Source organism: Colletotrichum abscissum (genome assembly GCF_030869225.1).
Source record: "Colletotrichum abscissum strain IMI 504890 chromosome Unknown Scaffold_12.1, whole genome shotgun sequence".
NCBI lineage: Eukaryota > Fungi > Ascomycota > Sordariomycetes > Glomerellales > Glomerellaceae > Colletotrichum > Colletotrichum abscissum.
Window position 1 is genome coordinate 192,632 of NW_026850010.1, and position 20,808 is coordinate 213,439.

At 55.6% G+C, this 20,808-nt stretch overlaps 6 protein-coding genes across 6 annotated transcripts; 3 read left to right on the top strand and 3 right to left on the bottom strand.

Annotated features, from left to right (window-relative positions):
* Window positions 1-737: 737 nt before the first annotated feature.
* On the top strand, window positions 738-4,411 carry CABS01_05841 (uncharacterized protein; the record flags this gene model as incomplete). Its single annotated transcript, XM_060539209.1, has 2 exons — window positions 738-3,593; window positions 3,647-4,411. The coding sequence occupies 2 exons, from the start codon at window positions 738-740 to the stop codon at window positions 4,409-4,411; spliced, it is 3,621 nt and encodes a 1,206-aa protein (XP_060404604.1).
* A 2,023-nt stretch (window positions 4,412-6,434) lies between these two features.
* Window positions 6,435-9,196, bottom strand: CABS01_05842 (Spc97/Spc98 family protein; the record flags this gene model as incomplete). The annotated part of the gene is made up of 2 exons (XM_060539210.1): window positions 6,435-8,970; window positions 9,051-9,196. The coding sequence occupies 2 exons, from the start codon at window positions 9,194-9,196 to the stop codon at window positions 6,435-6,437; spliced, it is 2,682 nt and encodes an 893-aa protein (XP_060404605.1).
* Window positions 9,197-9,910: 714 nt separating this feature from the next.
* CABS01_05843 (uncharacterized protein) lies at window positions 9,911-11,432 on the top strand (the record flags this gene model as incomplete). The annotated part of the gene is made up of 3 exons (XM_060539211.1): window positions 9,911-10,145; window positions 10,203-10,661; window positions 10,714-11,432. The coding sequence occupies 3 exons, from the start codon at window positions 9,911-9,913 to the stop codon at window positions 11,430-11,432; spliced, it is 1,413 nt and encodes a 470-aa protein (XP_060404606.1).
* A 651-nt stretch (window positions 11,433-12,083) lies between these two features.
* Window positions 12,084-13,839, bottom strand: CABS01_05844 (AMP-binding enzyme; the record flags this gene model as incomplete). Its single annotated transcript, XM_060539212.1, has 2 exons — window positions 12,084-12,158; window positions 12,214-13,839. The coding sequence occupies 2 exons, from the start codon at window positions 13,837-13,839 to the stop codon at window positions 12,084-12,086; spliced, it is 1,701 nt and encodes a 566-aa protein (XP_060404607.1).
* Window positions 13,840-16,300: 2,461 nt separating this feature from the next.
* CABS01_05845 (NADH-ubiquinone oxidoreductase 24 kDa subunit) lies at window positions 16,301-17,407 on the top strand (the record flags this gene model as incomplete). Its single annotated transcript, XM_060539213.1, has 3 exons — window positions 16,301-16,426; window positions 16,556-16,846; window positions 17,033-17,407. The coding sequence occupies 3 exons, from the start codon at window positions 16,301-16,303 to the stop codon at window positions 17,405-17,407; spliced, it is 792 nt and encodes a 263-aa protein (XP_060404608.1).
* A 477-nt stretch (window positions 17,408-17,884) lies between these two features.
* CABS01_05846 (kelch domain-containing protein) lies at window positions 17,885-19,645 on the bottom strand (the record flags this gene model as incomplete). The annotated part of the gene is made up of 1 exon (XM_060539214.1): window positions 17,885-19,645. The coding sequence occupies one exon, from the start codon at window positions 19,643-19,645 to the stop codon at window positions 17,885-17,887; it is 1,761 nt and encodes a 586-aa protein (XP_060404609.1).
* Between the last annotated feature and the right edge of the window lie 1,163 nt (window positions 19,646-20,808).

Genomic DNA, 20,808 nt, shown 5'->3' on the forward strand with positions numbered 1-20,808 from the left:
AGCGCCATGCAGTAGACGCACTTGCGCTCCCGTCCCGTCCCTTCTTTCTCTGCCTGCCTACGCCTACCTTACGTTACGGTCCTACCTACTCTGGCCTCGCCTCGTCTTGTCCTCCTGCCAGGACCCTCTTCTTCCTCCTTTTCTTTCAGCCTTCTTTTCTGCAACATCGCGTCCACACCCATCATCACACCAAGAACGAGGGCGCCCTTTCCGGCTGACCAGGCCACTTCGCCTCGTCCACGTGTAACCCGTACTGGCACATACACACACCTTGGACCCTTAAACACACGTCCAGTCCTATCACCATCTTGGGATAAACCCCACGAAAACAACGACGACACTACTCCGTACTGCCTACCCTCCGCGCACCCGGCACTGCTGCCCTCACTTCTCGTCGTCCTAGTCAGCATCCCTCCGATCGTCCACGGAACGGCAGAACACCACACGCGCTCTACCTAGCCCTCACCTCAACACCTACGGCATATCACCATCGACCGCGCTTTGCTCTACCACCTACCAACACCATAGGTTCATCAGCGGAACAGTATACGACGACGAATACCAGCGACAGATTGTTTGGAACAAGGATTGATTCATTGCTTGCTGAGCACACCTACCGCCTACACAATCACATCACTTCCTACAAGTGAATTTGCTCTTCTTTGTATTTCGACAGCGACCAACAACAAAACCAAAGAAAGACAACCAATCATTACGACACCAAGAACACCTTCACCATGTCGTTCTCCAATAGCAGTGGCGGAACACTCACTGTTCCTAGCCCCACGCACGTCCACCATGTAGACGTGCTCGCATCCTCAGTCCGGAGCCTGCGAAGGTCTCTTTCCCGATCACCTTCAAAGTTCAGCCTGGCGCGTACGAGTTCCCCCAGCTCAGAGAGCTCACACAGCGGTTCTCATACGCCTGTGCAAGAACAATCGCCCTGCCGACGATACACTCCTACCCCTACGCCTCCTAGCAGCAGCCACAACAACATCAACTTTGGGGATTTCCAAAGCCATACACCAGCGGGGCTCCCTCCTTCCATGACCTCGACGACGCCCTTTAGCTCTCCGCCAACTCTTGCCACACCCTTTCGTCCCAGTGTTCGGCTCTCTCTACGCTCGGCAAAATCAGCAAAGGCAACCGGCAGCCCCTCGAGGCCAGCGACTCGATTAAGGACATCGCCTAAATCCCCCCTCAAACGCGCGCTCAACGCTACAACAGACTCGGGGGTAAATTCCACTCCTTCCTCATCTTCAAGCTCGGAGGCCTCGGGCCAGGAAAATAACCAGTCTTCTGCACAACAGAGCCCACGTTCCCGATCGTCCCTCCAAAAATCATCACGCCATAGCCTTCATCTCGACGTATCCGGCCACGCTCAACAGTCGAATATTTTCAAGCATCTGGAAAGTCAGGGCGATTCGCAAGGAGCACCGGGATCGGGCGCTCTCAAGCGCAGCGACGCGATCATGAATTTGGATCAGGCGTCGCTAGGTAGCCCAGTCGCGAAGCGAAGAAGTTTACACGGTATTTCAAGCTTTGGTCAAAACACATCTGATTTCACCATTTTCGACAACACCAGCAACACGCCGAGCAAGACCAACTTTGACATTCACGACGAGGCGAACCGTGAGCGAGAGTACGAGCTCTTTGGCTCGCCAAGCGTTCCTGCCCCCAGAGAGCCAATCCCATCGCCTACCCCGCCTCAGATTCCGAGAAGAACTGGCTCTCTACGACGTTCAACGCTTCAGCAGAGACAGCACGATCGGAGTTCGTGGGGACGTAAGTCTGGCGCGAGCCACTTGGCTCAGATGAGCGGAGATTTCTCGACTCCCAACGTCAAGAACCGACCCCGCCTATCGATGGATCAATTCCTCCCTCCTCAGCTTCCTCGGGACAGCCCTTTCAATTCGAACGGGCCTTTGCCCAATCCCTCTGCCCATCCCGTTGAGCGGTCTTCACATCAGCCTCATCCGCTGTCAAAGACGTTGGTGACCTCGACGTCCGGCAACAGTCTCGAGGAGCAGAACAACAGCATGCCTCCTCCTTACGTCTTTGAAAAGCCACGAGCTCCTCTCAACTTCGCCAAGTCGATGCCTTACGGTTCATCTCGACCACTCTTCATGCAGGAGGAGAATGAGACTGTCACACCTTTCAAGGCGGCTAAGCCATGGGCGGGAGCTTTCATGTCTACAGGCCTCGTTTCGAAGGTTAACCGCAACCCCGAGGAAGACAATAAGCTCACGATGCCTGATACGCCTTGCAAGAAGCCTACCAACGGTTTCGCCACCTTCCCGCCTCCTCCTGGAAGCGCCATCAAGAAGAACAACCGTTACTCTTTTGGCGGCATGCCTTCAACTCCGTTCGTGGCCCCCGGTGCCCCGTCACGCAGCACCTTCGGTGGCAATCCCGGAAAGGGTCTGGGCATCTTCCAAAGGCTTGGATCGCGCCATGCACGCCGAGGAAGTGTCTTGAGTCTGGATGATGATAAGAAATTCTCCCTCGACACCAACTTCAACACTGGCCTCGGGGCTGACATCGACGCCCCTCCTACTCCTACGAAACATGGACTCACACCGAGCAAGGGGCTCACTCCCAGCTTGAGCAACTTGAGTGAGCAGAGCATCGAAAGCCCCAGCGCCAAGAGGTCACTTCCACCTCCCATGTCAGCTGTGCGGCCGATGATCTCCAGAGAATCTACTGGTATGTATACCGCTCAGGAGCGGTCCGACGACAAGAGTGCCAGTTGCCCCCTACCGAGTTCTCCGCCCGGTTCAACTAGCTCTCTTACCGATGGACTGTCTCCTACGCAGCGTCTTTCTTTGCCATCTTTTGGTCGATCGAGGTCTGGAAGGGGGTTTAGTGCTCCTTCGCCATTGCGGACCCGACTTTGTACCAGCACAACGGATTGTGATTATCAAAAGGACATTTTGGCTAAGATTACTCCTCACCATATAGCTAGCCCTGTGGAACAGCGCTCTCCGAGGACTCCCTCATCTCACGTTGTTCTTCCCGATGCCAGCTGCCTGTCAATCTCGAATCCAGCCGAGTCAACGCGGAGCACTACTACCCCGGTTACTCCATCCGGGCGAGAGTCCTTCCAAAGCACTTCGACACACCTCATGACCCCCGTCAATGCCGGTCGTGGTGGCGGCGATGTCGAAGACTCACTCTATTCGCGCTTTGACAAGGTCGAGATGATTGGCAAGGGAGAGTTCTCTTCCGTCTACCGCGTGGTCAAGAACGGATACTCCCGTGCCTCGTTCCTCTCTGTCTTTAGTGGAACTCCGACGAAGAACCCTCGCGAGAGTCCCGAGCCCGATCGTATTTACGCCGTGAAGAAGGCACGCCGCCAATTCACTGGACCCAAGGATCGTCTGGCCAAGCTGAGGGAAGTGCACGCACTTCAGGCCCTGACACACGCAGACCACGTTGTCCACTACGTCGACAGCTGGGAATACAACCAATACCTTTACATCCAAACCGAATACTGCGACGAAGGCACCTTGGACAAGTTCTTGAGCAATGTTGGTCGCAAAGGCCGACTGGATGACTTCCGTATTTGGAAGGTTATCCACGACATTGGCTTGGTGAGTAAAGATTGCCTTGTGTTTGTGACGACTGACGACTGACTTCGAGATAGGGTCTTCAAAGCATTCACGAAGCTGGTTTTATTCATCTCGACCTGAAGCCGGCGAACATTCTCATCACATTTGAGGGTATCCTTAAAATTGGTGACTTTGGCCTGGCTACCGAGTGGCCTGCTGCCAAGGGCGTCGACGCCGAGGGAGACAGAGAGTACATTGGTCCTGAAATCCTTCGCGGCGATTTCAACAAGCCTGCGGATATTTTCTCACTCGGTCTCATTCTGATTGAGATGGCTGCCAACGTCGTTCTCCCCGACAACGGCCCTACTTGGATTGCTCTTCGCTCTGGTGACTTGTCCGAAGTTCCTAGCTTGACCTTCAGCGCCACCACTACGACTAGTTCATACCGAGATGCCGCTGGTGTTCCTACTATGCAATCGCTGGACGACCCACTCCTCGGTCAGACCAGTGCTCCGGATATCAGCCTGCATTCGGGAATCGCCCCAACTCGGGTGAACGTGGTCATGGACGACGAAAGCAGCCCTTTCATTACACGAAAGCGCACCGAGCTCAGATCCCCTCCGGATTTTATGAGCGACCCTTTCCACCCCAGCTCACTCGATCAAATCGTCCGCTGGATGGTCAGACCCGAGCCTGGCGAGCGACCCACCATTCAACAATTACTGACCACTACGGCGATGTCGTGGGTCGCCGAACGTCGCAGATCAGCTGCGACTGTCTTCGAAGGTGTCTGGGGACCTAGCGAGTCAACCACCCTTCCCACCTTGGTGGACGAGGACACAGAAATGATGGACGTCTAGACACGTCCGTCACATAAACATGCCTTCTTTCTCGGCTTGGACTTTTACTCACGGCTCTGGATTTGTAGAGCGCGTGGAGTTCTTGAACGCATTGTCTTGATTGATCGATTCTGGCTGGATCTCCCTTGCAGTGGATACGGCGAATTCGAATTGGAATTCTGGAAGATGGCGTTGGAAGGCGAGCACGTGTCTCGCAGTCTTTGATGGCCATCAGAATTTACTTTATTACGGCGGCGTACACCTTACGAAATCACGATGCTACGGTTCAGCCTTTTGGCGAGTTCAGCACTATCTGCTGTGGAGACTATTATGACCTTCCTCTTTGGTCGTATGTTCTGCGGCATATCACGATTTCAAACTGTTCGACTTCGCGAACGAGTCTTGGCGTCAATCCTCTTGGCATGCCTATACGCGGGCACTCGCTTGCAAAGCATCGCCAGAGAATATTTGTTTCGAAAAAGAAAGTTGGAAAGTTTGGCGGCTCGGTGGCATGGCTCATCAACTGTTGAGCATTTTTTCATGCCATGGCTGCGGCCGCCACGAGACTTTCGTGTATAGACTAGATATGGATTCTGGGAGACGTGTCTGAGTAGGCACCGTCTCGGCAACAACCTTGGCGTCGAGTACGAAAACAAAAACGGGAACCAGGAAAAACACCGGGCTTTAGAGAGACTCGAAACACGCGGTTTCTTCTGGGTCTCTGGTTCACAGCACCATAGGACAATGACGGTACCAAAAAGGCTTCGATGGGAAACGGAGGCTCCGGGCTGCATTGCGCGTGCATCGCAACATGTACATTTGAGTAATTTTGTCAGAGTATCGGCTGGCGATTGGGAGAGGAGGAATGGAAACGGGCTTTTCTTTTGTGCTGTGCCTTCGAGCGCATTCATAGCCCTGGGTATGGTTGTTGTCTTTTTTTACATGTTTCTTCTCTTGTGAGGAAATTCTGCATGGTAACCGTATTATACGTGTTCACCCAAGGATCAGATAGATCATCTCCTGGCCAGACTGCGCCTGTTCCCTTTGTCATTGGGAAGGTTGCAATCTTTTTTGGCTCATGATTCCATGACGAAATGGCATGATAGTTATGAACTTTTCATTAAAAATTCACTCAAGGTCCCAAATGTTCAAGTGTGATTGCCGTTTGCCTGTCTTAGCCTATCTACATCGTCTGTGAACTGGACGTTGCTGTGGCCCTTGACGAACCTCACAGGGTAGAAGAACAGCCTTGTAAAGGACGGTTCATTGCAACGTGACAAGTTGTCGTGAGGATGGGTAGGTAAGATGGTTCATCATTCATGAGAGGCTTCTCTGCAGTTTACTTCTACGTAAAAGCTCCAATCAAGTATCGGGTTCTCTGCCTTTCCCATCCGCCCACCCAGGTATGCAAAAGCCGCAAACGCCCTAATTCTAAATGTCTCTTTACCATTGCGCGGACGGGAAACGTGGAATTTCTCCCCACCCACCGCCTTGTTCACCTCCCACCTTCCTCCCGCGGAGCTTGCGCCGACTCCGCGAAATCGCGTGGCCATGTTGTCTTAGCCCTGGAAGCCCCCCCCCCCCCCCCCCCCCCCCCCCCCCCCCCCCCCCCCCCCCCCCACCCCCCCCCCCCACCACAACACACCCCCCCCCCCCCCCCCTCTTCCCCCCCCCCCCCCCCCCCCCCGGGGCGTCGCCCCCCCCCCCCAAACCCCGGGGCCGCTTTTCTTTTCCCCCGGAGGCCCCCCCCCCCCCCCCCCGAACCCCGAATGCCTCGCTTGGCCCCCAAAGCTTCCCTCTAAGAATCAAATACTCCGTACTGACTCTGACACTGGAGTCGGGAATGCGACGTTTTTCGCGCGATCGAGATCACGTTGCGGGTGTGGGGCCGGTCAAATGGCACTCACTTTGGGCGTTCGTTCTCATTCCATCTGGGCCGTGTCCTAATGTTCAGCTTTGATTCGGATCCAATGCCAGTTCCCTTTTTGGCCCCAAAACTTTTCTATTCAGCTTTCCCATGTCTCGTTCTCACGATTTCCACACTTCAAGCCCTCGAAGTGTTTGCAGAGGCCGTCGACGTGGTCTTTGTCTTCCTTCGCGAGGGCTGATAGACATCGTTGAAATTCATGGCGACACCGAGGAAACGCATGTCAACGTCCGGCTGGTACGCGAGGTCGCCCAGCAGGATTTGGAGGCGGGTGCGGAACGTGGCGCCGAGCTGGCGCAGACGGTCCTGCAGGACGGGGAATTCTGACGCGACGGCCGGGTTCTCGTCCTCGCCATCTCCTCCCGGCATAGATTCCTTCTTTTGGTGGCGCGGCCCGCGGGTGGAGATGCGCATCACGTCGGCCTCCTGCCGCCGTGTAAAGTCGGACACGCTCCAGCTGTAGAGGCCGTCGACGGAGTCGCGGTAGCTGAGCATGGCGCGCAGGAGGTCACCGAGCTGAGACAGGTATGAGGTGCGGTCGTCTTCGCCAGTGGCTATATCAGCGTGTCGGACGCTACGCCGCGCGCCTAGGAGGCCTTTGTGAGTAATGTCGTTGAGGTATCGAGTATGTGCTTTGATGAGGTCGTCGAGGGTACAGCCCTCGCGATGTATCCGTTTCTGAAGCTCGTTCCAGGACGACTCGATGACTTCGAACAAGATGTAGTATTGTAGCTGGCCAATGAAGTGAATCATCTCTGCAAGAATGCCGCGCGTTGATTTCCACGTTTGCACAACGATGGGGTCGGAATTCTGAAGCACCCCACGTGAACCTGTCATACACTTGCGCCAAGTAGAGGCGAGGGCAAATTCGACACGCTTGATGCGCCATAGAAAGTTGAATACCTTCAGATATTGGCGGTTGCCCCAGTCGGTCACGACAACGTCGACCGGAGCATCAACCTTGTACTCCAATGTAAAACAATCCCAGCCAATATCGCCATGGGATAGCTGAAGCATTCGGGCGTCAAGGCGGCGAAGGACTTCAGGCGAGTCGTACTGCGCGTTGGACCCGCGAATGGCGTGTTCCAACTGAGCCGTCAAAGTATGCCTGTACTGTGCGCCGGCAGGACGATCGAGGTTCGCGGCGAGAGATTCCATAAGAAGGGCGATAAAGTCGCCTTGTCCCAGCAGAATGTAATTCTTCAACGCCTGCAGATGCTCAAAAAGGTGGAATTTGTTGGCCATGAGGTCTATGAGACGCTTCATGGTCGTCTTATATGCCTCATCAATCCAAGCCTCGAGGGTTGCCGTGTCGCCATAGCGCAATTCCTTCGAGGCCGCCTTGGAGTAGTCTTCGACCCACTGAGAGTCACCGCAACTGTGTCTGATAAAGTTGAGAGATTTGCCAATGAGGAAGACCTTTTGAGCAAAGTCTTGAGTGATAATACTTGGGACCATATCCTTGTCGATTTCGTACTTATCTTCCCACACACTGTTTCCGCCCGTCTTTGGCTCGTCCGTTTGCTTCTGTTCTTTGACAAAGAACTCGCAGAATGGGTCGAGTAGCTCGCCATCGTATATCCACCGACGCAGGATATCGTAAAAAGGGCGTGTGACATGCACGAGTAGGCGTTCGGCAAATGCTGCAACCATGGGGTCACCGTGCGAAGAAGAAAATCCGTGTACGAGGGAGATGAGTTGTCCGCCTCTTTTACTTTCTGACTCTTCGGCAATGAGGCTCATAAGCCGCAGCCCCATCGTAGCTTCCCGCGTCCATACTACACATCTCTTCAATGTGACGCCTGCCTTTCCAATGCCACCTCTTGGAGCGGATTCGTCTAGGGAAGACAAGGCTTTGCGAATTTGACCCTCCAGAGTGGCAACGAGGCTGAGATAAGACCGCAACTCCCCGCCTATGGCGGCTCGAATACTTTGTCTCAGCAAGCCCTGTGCGGGGGACTTGACAAAAACATCGAGACGTCGGTATAACAAAGACGGCTCGGCTACCGTGTGGAGGAGAGAGATGATCGGAGATGGTAACGTTGGGGGTAAGGTGATGGTGTCAGGCCGCGAGAAAGGCAAGGTAGTCGAAGATAATCCTTGGAGAGTAAAGGGAAGATCCCGTAAGAGCACCGTCTCGGAAGGGTCGATCTCGACGTAATTATCAGCCAGCAAGGTGGACTTCAAGTTCACTTGTCGCTTGTCCGTTTTAGCGCCATCTGCCGCCTTCTCCTTTTCCTTTTCTGAGTCCTTCTCTCTTTCGTCAATAGACTTGCTGTTCTTATTGTGATTTGGGGGAAAGTTCTTCAATCCCTCTGGCGCAAAAGCATCGTCGAACTGCTCTTCTTCTTGCCTCGATATCGGTGTAGAGTTCTTGGACGATCGTTCTCGTTCATGTTTCCTGAACGGGTCGCGCTGCGTTTGTGGAGGTTTCGGTGGTACGAGGGGCAGCGGCTCGCTTGGATCGGGGGAGTCACCGAGCTGATAGAGGAGGTAGAGGATAGCCCATTTCTGGCCCAAGACTGGTAAGGAGAGAAGACGGGTGTAGAGGTTTGAGAAGCGCAGCGCTTGGCTTGGGTTGCTCTGTATGAGCTTCCGCTTGATCAGATCGGAGGCGTGGTTAACGTCGGAGGAGATGGCGGGGGACGCGGGGCTAGAGGTTGACCGGTCAGCGACATGGCATACAAGTGGCCGAGAGATGCTCGACAATTCGCAAATGGGTTTAAGACTTACGCATCCAGTATTGACTTGACCAGCTCAAAACAGTTGTCGTGTCTTTCCTGGGCTGCAGCATCGTCCTCGTGAGGGTCGTTGGGTACCAAGTGTGCGATTAGGCTGTCGACGGCACCGGCAATGCGATGCTCGCGGTTGGCGGACATGATGGCATTGCCGAACACTGACCACCTCGAGGTTCAAAGACAAGGTGAAGCCTTCTTGAGTGGGCTGCCACGGCTAGTGGAGAAAATGAGGTTAAGCTCGAGGTGAGGAGCAGAACATGCGCCGGTCGTTGTCATATATCGCATTGATTTCGTTGTTGTACTCGCAGCATTACAGCCCGCTGAGAGAGACGCGCCGGACGCGACCTCACAGGCTCATAGTGTTGCTGATGCCAATTGCAAGCAGCCTACAGGGGCTCACGACGGAGTGGTCAGAGCGCCTGCGGATGTATTCTGAACCCTTGTGCCCTGCCAACTCACATACTACATTGTGGTCCCCGCTACTTCTTCCCCAGGCTCGGCCCTCCCCTGGCTTTCGTCGTCAGACAGTTCGGCAAAATTTCATCGACAAAGCAGTGCAGCACCTCTCAATCGCATCCCGTCTTCCTCCACTGTACGAAACGGAGCCGGACCCAACCACTGGACATCACCTCCGACCTTCGTCATCACGCCTGCGCCCACAACATGCCCCGTTCATCGAGATAGTACCGAATTCGCGATCGCATTGTCGCCCTCCTTCGTTCTATGCTACTCATGAACATCTTTTCCGCCTTGCGCCGAGTCCTGCCCGCCGCCGCTGCTGCTGCACGCGACTGTCGCTCAGCTCCACTAATACGCTCGACGACGTGATCTGCCTGTCTGGCATCCCGTGTCGCAATGCCCGACATCGACCCCGCGGCCTTGAGCAGCCGCCCATCAGTAAATCTTTCCACGCCGACACTTTCCACCAAGTCCATCACTGTCCAACCTCCGGGCTCTCTCAAAGCCGCCAAAACAAGTCAGATCATACCTGCCCGCATTGACCTTGAGCCGCTTTATACCGCCTTGAAGCAGGCCATCGGCCCGGAAGCATGGGTCATCTACAAGGAGTCAACCACAGAGTTTCTCATCGGTAAGCAACTCCGGATATCCGCGCAATCATCACTCGCAAGCTAACATCCGCTCCTAGGTCGATTGAATCAGACCGAGTACTCAGAACGAATCGATCCCATCCTCACATCCCCCAATGGCGAAAAGGAACACCTCCATAATCAGCTAATTGCTGCAATATACGGCAATGTCACAAGGGAGATGCCCGACCAGGGGCTCGCCCCTTGGGTCAGCGCCAACGACAAGCCCACCGCACCCGTCGGCAGTAAGCCTGTATCTGGAGATGCGGCGGAGCGTCGCCTTAAGGGCGATGTGATGCAGTTGCCCACCAAAGATCGTCGGCGTATCAAGGATTTGGTCGGAAATGACGTTAGTACACGTCTCAAGCTCGTTAAAGTTCGATATGCTAACGTCGAGGTTCATCAGTTCGACCCCTACGAGAGCCTCTCCAATGTGTTCATGGATCACCATCGACGACAGCCCAAACCCGCCGACGTACCACCAAGCGCAGGAGGCATTGGTGGTATAAACAAGATGAGTGAGTGGAACCTTGGCTTACTGGTAAAGGTCGAGTGCTGACTGAGTTGAAGACTTCGATTTGGAGATACGCAAGCGCTTTGCGCAACCCTTGGCTGGGGAGTCTGGCGAGTTCCCCGATGCCCCTGTAGTCGAAGGCAGAATGCTGCCGTTCTGCTACGAGGCAGGACTTACTAGTGGTCACGTTCAGGATGCGCCACATTTTATGACAGTCGCGACCGAAACATTCATCAAGGAATCACTGGCCGCCATATTTGCCAAGACGAAGAGCAATGGCCCAGGAGAAGGCGCCACTGCTGGATTCGGAGCAGGAACCCAATGGATCCAAACCCACAAGTACCGACACCAGCTCGTCAAGGAGGAGGACGCTGCCCTTCGGGGTGACCTCACACGCGATAAGAGCGGCCTTCTACCTATTGAGTCGAAGGCAGCAAGCGAGCGTGGACCCCTTGGCATGGCGGACGTACGCATTGCCTTGGAGATGGCTGATAGCGGCTTGGCGCAGTTCCCGATCATAAATACGGCCATATCGTATGGCTACCGTGAAGGAGAGCTCGAGAATTGGCACGACTACACCTGGCTACCAGGCCTCGAACCTCCTGGAGCCAAGAAGGAAGCTTCTGATATCAAACCGGTCATCACAGAGCAGCTACCCAACGGCCATGTCGATGCAATGGACATTGACTCGGAGCCCTGGTGGGAAGGTGCAGAGCCTCAAGACATGAGCTCCCTTGACTCTGTTCTCGATTCGTGTCTGGCAGTTGGATCATAGTACGGACAACCACCAACACGGTCATGGGTTGCTAAGAGAGACAAGGTCTACGCCAAGCGCTTTCTCAAGGGTATCGGTCCTGTCTACAAAGATTGGGGACGCTTGTGGGGCTGGAATAAAAGGTCACTTCGGTCACGTCGAAGCCGAAAGGGTTGATCGAGGTGTCATCTTAACACTGTCGAAGATCATGATTTCCAGCATCGAGCTTCATAAGCATTGGCATCAGGCAAGGCGTCATTGGGTTTTTCGCTATTTGGCAAGTTTGGTCGGTTTTTTCATCGTTCTTTATCCTGCATTGAGGGATAGAGGAGGGCGGCATAATTTGTGCACGCTCTCGTTAAAGTAACAAGGGGGGCAGGGAGTTCGCGGTTGTTTAGCAACGGAAGGGTTCTGTACAGTATGGACGATACCCTATTGCTCACTTCAAGTGAGTCACATATTCGGAAGGTGGGCGAAAGATAGCTCTAGTCAGTGGAACGTTATAGACGAATTTATGTAACATTATCGGAAGTTCCCAATGGGGAGCCACTTGGAGGTTGGTGACTTTGTTTCTTCCTTAGTAGTCATGTCACTTTGAAACTATGTAAACCATCTTCACCTGTGAGTGCCCCTCCATAATAGGAACAGTACCTCTTGTCAATAATCCTCTTTCTATAGCTTTGCAATCGAGTCGCCAACTTCTTTCTTGGCCTTTTCTCTAAGAATCTTTCTCAAGATCTTACCAGACTGGTTTACACTGTTAGGCTAATTCTCACACAAGCAATAGTAGAACAAGACTTACGGGGTTCTTGGGAATCACGTCGGTAAACGACACACCGCCTTTGAGTCGCTTATGCTTAGCGACCCGACCAGCCAACCATTCTGCAATCTCCTCCTCAGAAGCATTAGTATCAGCTGACCGGACGATATATGCCCTCGGCAACTCTTCTCCGTCAATGGTAACCCCGATGACGGCAACATCGGCCACGTCTGGACGCTCAAGAAGCAATGCTTCCAGCTCAGCTGGGGCCACCTGGTTGCCCTTGACTTTGATGAGCTCTTTCATGCGGTCGACGATGTGGAAGAGACCGCCCGTGCTATATTCCTCGATGTAGGCAATATCGCCGGTCCGCAGCCAGCGGTTGCCTTGAGCATCGGTGACGATGGTCTCGTTGGTGGCCTTGGGGTTACGCCAGTACCCCCGCATGACAGTCGGGCCCGTGATCAGGAGCTCGCCGGGGACCTTTGCCTCGGTGACCTCCTTACCGGTCTCAGGGTTGACGAGCTTCCCCTGGCAATTGGGCATGAGTTCGCCAACGGAGGCGCTGCGGATCAGGCGGTTCGGATCCCACGTCATGGCCGTGCAGGTGACCTCGGTCATGCCCCAGCCCTGGCGGACGATGAGGTCCTGCTTCTTGAGGATGCGCTCTGTTTGGCGGGCCACGTCGGCAGCAAGGGGCGCGGCGCCGGAGCCGACGGTCTCGAGGCTGCTGAGGTCGAACTTGGATGTGATGGGGTGTTTTGTGAGGGCGACGAGGATCGGGGGCACGCTGACGAGCTGCGTGACGCGGTACTTTTGGATGTAGGTGAGCATCTTGACAAAGTCGAAGCCGGTCATGATGTAGACGGGGATCCCCTGCTTGGCAAAGTTGGCGACAAAGTACGTCTGCGCGTAGGCGTGATAGAGGGGCAGGAAGCAGAGGCCGACGGAGCGGGCGACAGTGGCCTCGTGGTCCGGCTCGAGCGCCGCGACTTTTACGACGCCGGTGCCGTTGGCGACGTAGCTGTAGTGGGAGATCTCGACGCCCTTGGGCACGCCCGTCGTGCCGGAGCTGTAGTTCAGGCAGCACGTTGTCGTGCGGGCGTCGGCCGGCTCGACCCACTCGAACGTCTCGGCCCGCGCCCGCGGGGCGATGAGCTCCGTCCAGTGACGGGCGCCGCCCCGCGCGGGCTTCTCGGGCGCGCTGGATCCGGGCACTGTGGTGTCGAAGACGAAGACATTGCTGGCGGGCATGGAGACCTCCTTGGCCGCCTCGAGGGCTGTGTCAAGGCTGCCCTCGGCGGCGACCATGAAGGTTGCGCCGCTGTCCTTGAGCTGGTAGGCCAGTTCGCGGGGCACAAAGGTCGGGTTGGCGCCCGTGAAGATGCCGCCGGCCATGAGGACGCCGAGGAATACGACGGGGAAGAAGAGGTTGTTGCCCGAGAAGAGGAGGACGCGGTCGCCGGGCTTGAGGCCCGCCGCTTGTAGGCCGAGGGCGATTTGCTTCGCCACGAGGCGGTAGTCGGAGAAGGTCAGGAAGTGGGTTTCTGGTCTGTCGGCGTCATAGAATGCTTTGCGATCGGAGAGGGAAGCGTTGGAGGAGCCGAAGATCCATGTCTGCAGCGAGCAGTTCGGAATGGGCTCCGACCACCGTGATTCGATTGGCATGTTGGAGTAGAGATGTGTGGTTTTGTTCAAACGATGGCTTGTCGCTGGGCGGGTCTTCAAGAGAAAATTATTACCCTAGAAGAAGATAAGGATATAATTCTGAACGAAGCGTGGCGTTTGTGAGGCAGGTCTGTCGTTTTTTATTTTATTTTATAGATTCGAGCGTGATATGAAGCTCTCCCCGGATGCGGGACGCAAGACGAACGGACGCCGTTGTTTGAAGGGACTTGCTGCAATAAGGTTCTGAGCTTCTCTGGTGATCCCAGTCCTTGTTTTGGCCGCGGCTCGTCAGTTTGGAAAAAAAAGAATATGATATTACTGAACTTGATTGAGTCAGTGATCGTGAGGGGTGTCTCTGTGAGAGAAAGGATAGGACCCGCAACTTACAGTTTGTCTTATCACAGAGAGAATCTGTCTTCGTCTTTTTCTTGTCTACAAGGAAAGAGGGACCAAGCCAGGTAGCAGCCGGCAGACGCCCAGTTGAAATAAATACCACCAGGACCATGAGGAGACGGGGAAGACGGCAATTCCAAAGTGGATTTCTCTCTAGTCTCATTATCACTGCATGCCTACGGATCCCCTTCCAGGCGAAGGAGCTCCAGACGAAACCCCAGATAATTGACCCCCCGCGCTCCTATCGGCCAATGGCCGGGTCCTTTCCGGCGAGACCTTGGATTACAAGTGATGCATCTAAACCTGGGGGGGAAGCACCTCCAGGCTTCGTGACGCTAGATCTCCGCATCAGACCCCTGTCGATGCGGGGGTTCTGAGCTATGCGTCTGGGCAAAGCTGGGGAAGATGGCAGAAGAACCGAGGCATGGCGGGTAACCCGTACGCAGTAGTACGAGCTACCGGAAAAATTGGGGGTTGAGGAGGAGCAAAGCACGGCGTAAAGACCGGACGGCCGACGACACGTCTTATTTCCTGAAAGGGTTTCCATTTCGTTCAACTTCGCGATTGGGTGCCACACCCACTCACTCTTGTCTGATAAAGGTCTAGGACGAATCGCGGCCAAAGACTCTGGAAGAGGAGGGTACCAACCGATCCCAGGCAGTCCAGGCCCGGAGACTCGCTTGTCCAAAACACCGAGATACAGCGAGTTGTGCTTTCTTGTCTCTGTTAGAGACCAGAGCTCTCAGTTCTGCAGTGAGTTGTCTCGGACGCTGGGGTAGATAGGGCCACAATTGGGCAATCCACTGCCGGAATGGCGAAGAACGTGCGCGAGATCTTCCAGGTGTTCCACTTGATGTCATTCATTGACCTTGTAAGCGGACAGAAGCGGATACCGTTGCGCCCTCTCTTGTGTGTATCTCTTGGCGAGCTTAAACTAGACGTCTCGTCAAATGGGGATACTCTCAATCGAATCATTGGATCTGCGACTACGAGTACCCCAAGATTATGGTCGCACGAGTTTTGAGGCTGGAGTCAACCTTGCATTGGCCAATCGCCGCCGTTCCAACAGACATTCTGGGTGATTTTGACAGCTTCTCCATCTTTATAAGCAGACTAATCCAGAGACGGCCAACGTCTTGCTTTGGAGCCGCCTCTCTCCGAGGTAGAGGTTCGGCTGTGTGACATTGGCAGCGTCTGCAAGAGATGGGGTATGTTTTAGGTGCTTATTGTTTCCTTAGTAGTACGCCAGCCTTCTGTCGGCTTCAATTAGCTTGCCTCATCGCTGTTATGCTGGGGTCTTTGGTCAATTGCCCAGGCTAGACCGCAGCGAATAAGTACCCGCAAGAGCTGAGATAGCTGACTATGCCGGTGGCATTGGAAGCCACGTCATGACTGGGTAAGCTCGCCAAGGCGATCGGTCATACTTTTATAGGTTTCAGTCTGCTTGATACTGGGTGAAGGGTAGAAGAATTAACCACAGGCCGTCAACACATTATTCCCCCGTATTGGGAACTACGAAGTATCGGGTAGGGAGTTCATTGCTTCCATCCTGGCCAGAGAAACGCCAATCGAGAGCCATAACTCAATCAAAGGCTGCACCATTTACTACAAAGGCCTCTGAAGTTGGTGCCTGTCGCATTGTTGCTTGGTGCGGAAACTCGTACACAGTTGACGGATTCCTGGTTCAGCTTATGTAGAGATAAAGACGCTGAGAAGTTGCATCCCAAGGATTGAACAAGCAGTCGCCAAATGGCCCAGCCAAGGAAAAGGTGGGCCCCAGCATAATCCATATCATGATTGAATTGTGTAAGTTATGCAAGTCTCAATGACGCTTACTCGTCGACCTTTTGCCTCCTATACCTCCACAGACCCAGAGCATTACCTAAGCACTTAGTAGCCGGTCCGGCCAATCACAGCGATCCATTATCCAAGCAGAGCTCACGACTTTTGAACCTCCCGAATCTAAACGAACAGCACATATCCGCAATATCTCAAAGCCCAGCGTCGCCTGTCCCCCTCGCCCTCTCGCCGCCATCGCCAATTGAGCAGCCACCCACCGTCCCTCGCCATGGCCTCCAGACTCTCTCCTCTCCTCTTCAGATCAGCCCTCCGCTCGGCAACGTGTCGGGCGGCGAGGCCTCAGTTCCGCGCCTTCTCCCTCACAGCCGTCCGCCCCAGCGACACCCTCCAAGTGGTAAGCCGCCTCGCTTTCCGACGTCAATTGTCCTTGTAGCAATGCCTCGAGGGCTCTCCGATATCCAGAAACTACTACAACTAGATCGTGTATTCCGAGTCAATTGCTAACGCTCTTCTTTCCGATCAGCACCGCGACTCCCCGAAAAACAACGCCGATGTCCCCTTCAAGTTCACCAAGGAGAATGAGGCCGTCATCGACGAGATCCTGAAGCGCTACCCGCCGCAATACAAGAAGGCTGCCGTCATGCCCATCCTCGACCTCGGCCAGCGCCAGCACGGCTTCACCAGCATCAGCGTCATGAACGAGGTCGCCCGCATGCTCGAGATGCCCCCCCAGCGCGTCTACGAAGTCGCATCCTTCTACACCATGTACAACCGCACTCCCGTCGGAAAGTACTTCATCCAGGCCTGCACAACTGTGAGTCCGCCATTCATTTGCGATATCTCCGCTCGATCATACAATTGGCATTCTCCGAAGGCCCCGCTGTCAGGCTATGGCTGGAAGGCGACGTCTTTGATATACCCAGTGCCTACGGGAATCTTTGGACCGATGTCACACATTTCAAGCAGAAAAATGCATTGTCGCTGACACTTTGAGAAACAGACCCCCTGCCAACTTGGCGGCGTCGGCTCCGACGTAATCGTCAAGGCCATCATCGACCACCTCGGCATCAAGCAAGGCGAGACCACAAAGGACGGCCTCTTCACCCTCCTCGAGGTCGAGTGCCTCGGCGCCTGTGTCAACGCCCCTATGGTCCAGATCAACGACGACTACTACGAGGACCTCACCCCCGAGACGACCGTCCAGCTCCTCGACGCCCTCAAGGCCACCGCCGCCGCCACCGGTGGTTCCGCCGCCGCCCAGGTCCCCAAGCCCGGCCCCATTAAGAGCGGTCGCCAAACCTGCGAAAACTCAAAGGGTCTGACCAACCTCACCTCCGAGCCATGGGGCCCCGAGGTGACGCGGAGCGATTTGTAAGAAAAGTAGTGTGATGACACACAGAGAGAGAGAGAGAGAGAGAGAGAGAGAGAGAGAGAGAGAGAGAGCAGCGGACGAACGGGGATATGCGAGGAGAACAACCTTGACGCACGCGCGTACGTTCGGGATAAGCCCACGAAATGGGGCCCAAAGCGAAATGGAATAGAGCCGGTGGGAGTCCGGCTTGTATATAAAACACAAATGTGCTGTATTCGGAATGCATGGGATCGGTTTAGAGATTCATTTGTCTTCTGTTCCTTTGCCCCCCCCCGGAGACCGCGGATATCTGCCTAATTTCCCAATTTTTCCTTTAACCTGTTAAAACGTGATGAGTTTTTCTTCATTCACCATTTGCTATTGAGTTGCTGCTCGAAATCTGCTCTGTTCGATATATGAACCTTGGGGAAAAAAAAAAACAAAAAAAAAAAACATCCATCAACTGTATGCAGTTTATATGCAATTTGAAACTTGGCCATCTCACTCGGGGATCCTCAGGATCCAGCCATCCCGCAGTCTCTTGTTTTCGGAGCTCAATCCTCCCCAGACAACGACGCCAGCCTCCTCCACGTCTCCCATGGCCGCCGCCGCAAACCACCCGCGCGGCGCGGGCTGGCCGTCGTCGTTATCGTCGTCGTACGGCTCCATCGACAGCCTCGTCCACTTGCCCTCGCCCGTGGGACGGCCAATGGCCTGCAACATGGCGTCGCGCACGCTGGCGGCCGTCATGCCGAGCGGCGGGACCTGGAACGCCCACACGTCGTCCCACATTGCGCCGGCGCCGGCATGGCCGTCCGCGCTGGGCTCGCGCTCGCCCATGATGAGGAGGAGGTACTCCCGGCCTGCGCCGACTGTGACGGCCTCGAGACCCGCTACGCTGCGGTGGCCGGGCCATGTTTGGCCCGGGACGAGGTGGATCTCCTGCTCACCGGCACCGGTGCCGGGGGTTGCGCCCGCGCCCTGGGCGATGCTCTGCCAGCCGCCGCGGCCGTGGACGGCGATCTCGCCCTTGGAGACGCCGTCGTCAAAGGTGTCCATCTCGAGGTGAATGAAGTCGAGCTGGCCGCCGATTTCGCCCTTGCCGTCGTACCCGCCGAAGCGGAACAGCCGGCTCTTGCTGACGGTGATGGCGGCGCCGCCGCGCGCGGGGCCGGGCGCCGAGGGTAGCTGGCTCCACACCCGGCTCCGCACGTCAAAGGCCCAGAGGTCGTTTGTGCGTTCCCCGTTGGCGAGGCAGCCTGCGTGAACGAAGAAGGTGCCGTAGCCGTCGTCCTCCTCGTCCGTGGCGTTGGCCGCGGCGTGGCCTATGATGGGCGCCTGGGGGATGCCGACGTCGGCGCTGTCGCCCTGGGCCCAGGCGCGCCAGGTTTGCTTTGCGCGGGCGTGCTTGGGGGCGAAGTCGCGCGGGCGGTCGGTGGCGGCGGCGGAGTGGTAGCTGCGCGGGGAGGGCATGGGGAGGTTGGTGACGCCGGGGGCGGGCGGTACGGGGTCGAGGAAGGACCAGGAGTTTGTGCGGGTGTCAAAGACCCAGACGCGGCCGGCCTCCTCGAGGGGTGTCATGTCTGGGCCGCCACGGCCGCCGTAGAGGAAGATGCGGCTGCCGATGACGGCGGTGGCATGGCCGACGCGGGGGCCCGGGACGTCGCCGAGGAGGGGGGGTTCGGGTAGGGCGGGGCCTTTGCCTTTGTCTGCCGCCGTAGGCGCACTTGTGGTCTGCTCGCCAGCTCTGAGGGACGAGTATTCTTCTCCTTCTTCTCCGGCGACGCCTGGTGAGGCGAGAGACACCTCGTCGAGGAGCTGTTGCTTCAGAGCAGCCTTCTCCTCGACGTCGTCGCCGGACGCCTCAGGCTTCTCGTCGTCAATCTTCTCCTCCGTCTGCGTCGTGGTGGGCTCGGGGTCGGCGGGCGGGGTATACTGCTTTGCTGGGGCAGACTTGATCTTGTAGTAGTCGGCACCGGCGCTGTTATAGGGAAGCCTGATAACGTGGACGTCGTTGTCGACGGGTTCGCGGGGGTTGACCTCGCCGCCAAAGACGTAGGCGGAGCCGTTGACGACGTTGACAGTGTGGGAGGAGCGGGCGAGAGGCGGGACGTCGATTCGTTCCCATGTGCCCTTCATGGGCTTAGGGCCGGTGCCGCTGGACAGAGACGGCCTCTTGACATTGGGCATATTGGGTAGGTTCTGCGGGAGAGACTGGAGTATCTCGGTCGTCCGCCGCTTGAGAGCTCCAAAAGACTCCATGATTGCTGTCTGGCGCTGCTTCAGGGTATGGAATATCGTATGCCAGGTGATTAAGAGGAAGGAGAGAAAAGAGAGTGGGGAATTGGGTCGAGATGAAGTCGGGTTTGTATGCTGACTGTATTTGCTGATGTGATGTTCGAGGATTGGCCTTAATGATATGACGTAGCGAAGCGGTCCTCTACTCAGCTCAGCTCAGCTCAGGGTGCCTCTTTTTTGGTGGGTTGTAAGCGGGCAGTGTAAACAAGCTCCGGATGCGGATCGAACGGCGATGAATGGGTGAAAGAGGGAGCAAGAAGGGCAATGGAAGGTAAGGCATATGCTGGCCTAACAGATGATATGGGAGATGGATAATTGGCAAAGAGAATTTCCCCCTTTCTAAACTATCCAAGGTAAGGCAGGTTGCCATCTCGTTCTCTCGTATCACACAGGCGCTTGTTGCCAACGGCGCGGGCTTTGTGCGATGGAGGATGGCTCAGCTTGCAGAGGGAAGCGGGGTGCGGGCGCAGGCTTCCAAGAGCTACCCGTCCTGTTCGTCCTATCAGAGATGTCAGATGCACGTCTGCGGTGTATCTTAGCGGACGGAGCCAGGCACCTAGAGGTCGGCAGTGCTGCTGGTGGGGTTTCGTCGCCGGATTCTTAGCAGGGGACCTCCCGTTTTTGGGGGTTCACTGGTAGGAAGAGACCCTGATTCTAGGTGTTCCTCGGAGAACCAGGCTGGAATTGGGACTGAACGGAAGTGTACAGTCAGCCAACAGCCAACCTGTTTCGACCCGGGCAGCGATCCTTGGCTCTCGATCATCGCCGGGGAAACATACTCATCAAAACATGTTTCGCAAACTTTACAGATATAGCCCAGGGCATCCTTTTGTTGATCGCCGGACTCATGACAGCCCAACCGGGAGAACACCAATGGTGTCACAACATCTCCCCTCTGAACACGACTCAGCATGATCCCACCTTGGCCCCTCAATAGCTGTATATTGGAGACGGCGATGCCCAATCACGAGCTGATCCCATCGACAAACGATGGAATGCCTTACAGGCCACCCGTAACCAGCAGATATAGATCCCTCGTATTGCTCGTTCCTTGCATTCACTTTTGAGATTTGCGGGCCCCTGTACACCGAAACCGCCGAATCATCAGGCACAGGCCATTTCTATCG